Source organism: Apaloderma vittatum, unplaced genomic scaffold (assembly GCF_000703405.1).
Source record: "Apaloderma vittatum isolate BGI_N311 unplaced genomic scaffold, ASM70340v1 scaffold24438, whole genome shotgun sequence".
NCBI lineage: Eukaryota > Metazoa > Chordata > Aves > Trogoniformes > Trogonidae > Apaloderma > Apaloderma vittatum.
In genome coordinates, this window is record NW_009731580.1 from 1,123 (window position 1) to 4,069 (window position 2,947).

The window sequence follows — 2,947 nt, forward strand, 5'->3', positions numbered from 1 at the left end:
GGGAAACATCTCAAAAAATGGAGTCAAACTCCATTCCCTCTCAGTTTTGGGGGTGAATCTGATTGGACCCAGGAGCTTCAGCGCCATGCATTTCAGAACAGTTCCAGCCAATCAGAAGGCGGCTCATGATTTCAGTATCTTTAAAAACCAACCAATCAGGAGCTCTCACTGGTTGGGCTTTAAGATCTTGAGGTATCAGCTTTTCGCTCGGAAAAAATCAACTAACGTAGACGAACGGACAACGTCATCTTTCGCTTCACGTTATCTTAGAAGAAGAAGAAGAAGAAGAAAGCGACTATGCAAAATACTTTTCGGAGACAACTCTTAAAAAAATAAAAGCTTGGTCGGAAAATATGTCTGAATCTCTAACTGTGAGGAGTGAAGGACCAGACGGCAAAATGGCTGGTTGGCTGGTGGAGAGATGGAGACAACGGAGGGTGGATTTATCTGCTGACGGCGATGAGGAGCACACCACAAGACTTAGATTGCCTCCACGTAGTTGGCAGGGTAGAGACCTAGCTGCCCGTTGTCCAAGCGCCCTTTGCACCACCCTTGCTCGTCTTCTTCACCGAGTTTGGTTAGTTCATCACCTGGACAGAAAGGTGGAAAGGGAACAGCTCGTTGTAGGCGTTGGAGCTTCTACTGCCCTGTTTCTCCCCTGGATGGAGCTGCTGGGGGTTTCTGGGACTGATCCTGAGCACGTCAGTTTGCAGGATAGAAAGACAAGGGGTGACCCATGAAGCCTCACGTGCCCTGTCCCACCACCTCTCTGGTCCCACCCGGGTTTGGGCACAGTTTGTGCCTTCCCCTTTCTGTCAGTTCAATTTTTTGAAGGGCTGGGATAACACAGGAATTATTTGACGGATTTCACATCAACGCGGGGGACGCGCGGCTCCGGCAGCCAAGCACAGTGCTGGACCTTACCTGCTTTGAAGCTGAGCTCATCCTGCTCCTGCCCATCGTAGTCGTAGAGAGCCCGCACCCGCACGCCCTTCCCTGCTGACTCCTCGTCAAAAGGGTTGGTGCCACCGTTGGCCTCGCTGGTGTTGAAGGAGTTGCTGCCTTCGTCATCGGACCACTCGGCGCTGTAGGTCTGCCCGCGGTCGTGGCTGCTCACGCTGGGGTCAGGGGGGAGGAGGGAGAAGGGTCGTCAGAGCAGGGTGGGCAGGCACCATGTGCCTTCCACATCTCATTTTCAAGGATACAGGGAGGGGGAGCTGCAGTGAGTAGGACCCCCTGCTAACAACGTGTCCATGGAGGAAGGACAGGGAAGGGCGGAGGCTGTCACCAAGGACACCCTGCGTCCCCTTGTGTGTCCCCACAGCACCGGAAACGTCTGCACAGACAAACGCCTTTCTCAGGGGATCTCACCTCCCGCGCTCGCCCGCCGATGCCCCCGTCTCGCCCGTGCTGCTGGCGTTGGTCAGGGTCACCCCCTCGCCCTTCTTCTGCTTGTCTTTCCGCGTTATCGTGTGCGTCAAGTCCGGGTTCCACTCCTGCAAGCATGGAGCAACCAGCCCCTGAGTGTTCAGCCGCCCCGTCTGGATTCCCGTGCCCCAGCCAGGGTGCCCAGCCTCACCTCAAACTGGGGCCAGTTCATCGGCATCCCAGGGCCACTGGTGCTTCGGAACCACCGGAGATCCTCCTGCGCGTCCGAGAGGCGGATGGTCTGCTCCAGCTCCCGGTACACGTTGGCGTAGCTGCGGGGAGAGACGCGGGGTTGGGGTGCTCCAGGGGTGGGACAGGGACACGTCCAGGTTGTGTCACCTCCTACAAGGCTCTGGGGAAGTGGGCAGGCTCCCGCACAGCCCTGTGTCCCTCAGGTGCCTCTTAGTGACCATGCGTTGGCCAGAAAGCCCTCTCCCTTGTGTTGCAAGGGATGGGTTGTCCTGGAAGCACTTGGTCCCTCCAGAGCATGGTTTGCTTTCCAGGCAGCATGAGGAGAGCTTGCATGGGCACTTCTACCCAGGCAGGAGGCACTTACCTGCTGCTCTCGGCCAGGTTCAGGTGCCTCTTGATGTCCAGGAGCACTTCCTTGAGGAAGTTGAGCCTCTTCTCCTCAAACTGCTGGCACTGCTCGAAGACCTGTTCCATGCTCTCGATGTACTGCGGGGTACACTTGTTCAGCTCGTCCAGCACCTTCTCGTACTTCTCCTGAGTCTGCAAAGGTGCAGGAAGGTACCTTGATTAGACCTCCAGTACTTCAGAGGCCCTTTCAGGGTGCTGAGAGGGTCTGGTTGGTGGGTGAACATGTTGGAGAGCCCAGATTGGGCCAAGAACCCCCGTGGGTGAAATCAGTCTGGTTGCTGGAGAGATTTTGCCCCAGTAAAAGGGGTAAATCTCTGCCCCAGTCACACTCCTCTGAGCACTGCTTGCAAGTCCTTGCCCTTCTACAGGAGCACAGGGATGGGAAAATGCAAATGAAAGGGGGGAAAAGGAGTGTGGTGGCCGTTTTTACTTGTTTTCCTTCCCCTTCATGATGCCTTGTGAGTTCAAAGCAAGGTAGCACCTCGTACCTTTTGCACATCTTGCTTGCACTTTTCCACTTTGTCCTGGAGCTTCTTCTGCTGCTCGGGGGTGTTGGACTGGTCCGCCTTGCTGTTGGCTTCTCGGGTCATTGCCAGCTTCTCCTCCTTGCAGGCCAGGTGGTAGGCTTTCTTGGCTGTCTCCAGCTGTAGAGAGGAGAGAGAAGGGACATCAGAGCAGCAGTCACAGCCCCCTGCCCACCCCTCTGCCTGCAGGGAGGTGCCACCCGGATCTGCCAGCCTGGACTGAGCACCCAGAGCTGGGGCACGGCATGGGTGTCGCAGGACACGCTGTGCTTCTCCTCTCACCTCCTTGAGCTTCTTGGCCCAGGGCTTCTGGGCTTTTCGGAAGCCGTCATCCGCCTCCTTGGCCTCCTTGAAGCCTCCCATGATCTGCTTGTGGTAGGCGTCCTTCTGCCAGT

At 56.6% G+C, this 2,947-nt stretch overlaps 1 protein-coding gene across 1 annotated transcript in view; it reads right to left on the minus strand.

Annotated features, from left to right (window-relative positions):
- Window positions 1-324: 324 nt before the first annotated feature.
- Window positions 325-2,947, minus strand: part of PACSIN1 (protein kinase C and casein kinase substrate in neurons 1) — a 2,964-nt gene continuing 341 nt past the window's right edge. Inside the window, 7 exon segments of the mRNA XM_009875247.1 lie at window positions 325-590; window positions 925-1,118; window positions 1,372-1,496; window positions 1,580-1,700; window positions 1,985-2,160; window positions 2,517-2,672; window positions 2,835-2,947. Coding sequence (XP_009873549.1) covers window positions 481-590; window positions 925-1,118; window positions 1,372-1,496; window positions 1,580-1,700; window positions 1,985-2,160; window positions 2,517-2,672; window positions 2,835-2,947 — 995 coding nt within the window. The 3' untranslated portion in view covers window positions 325-480.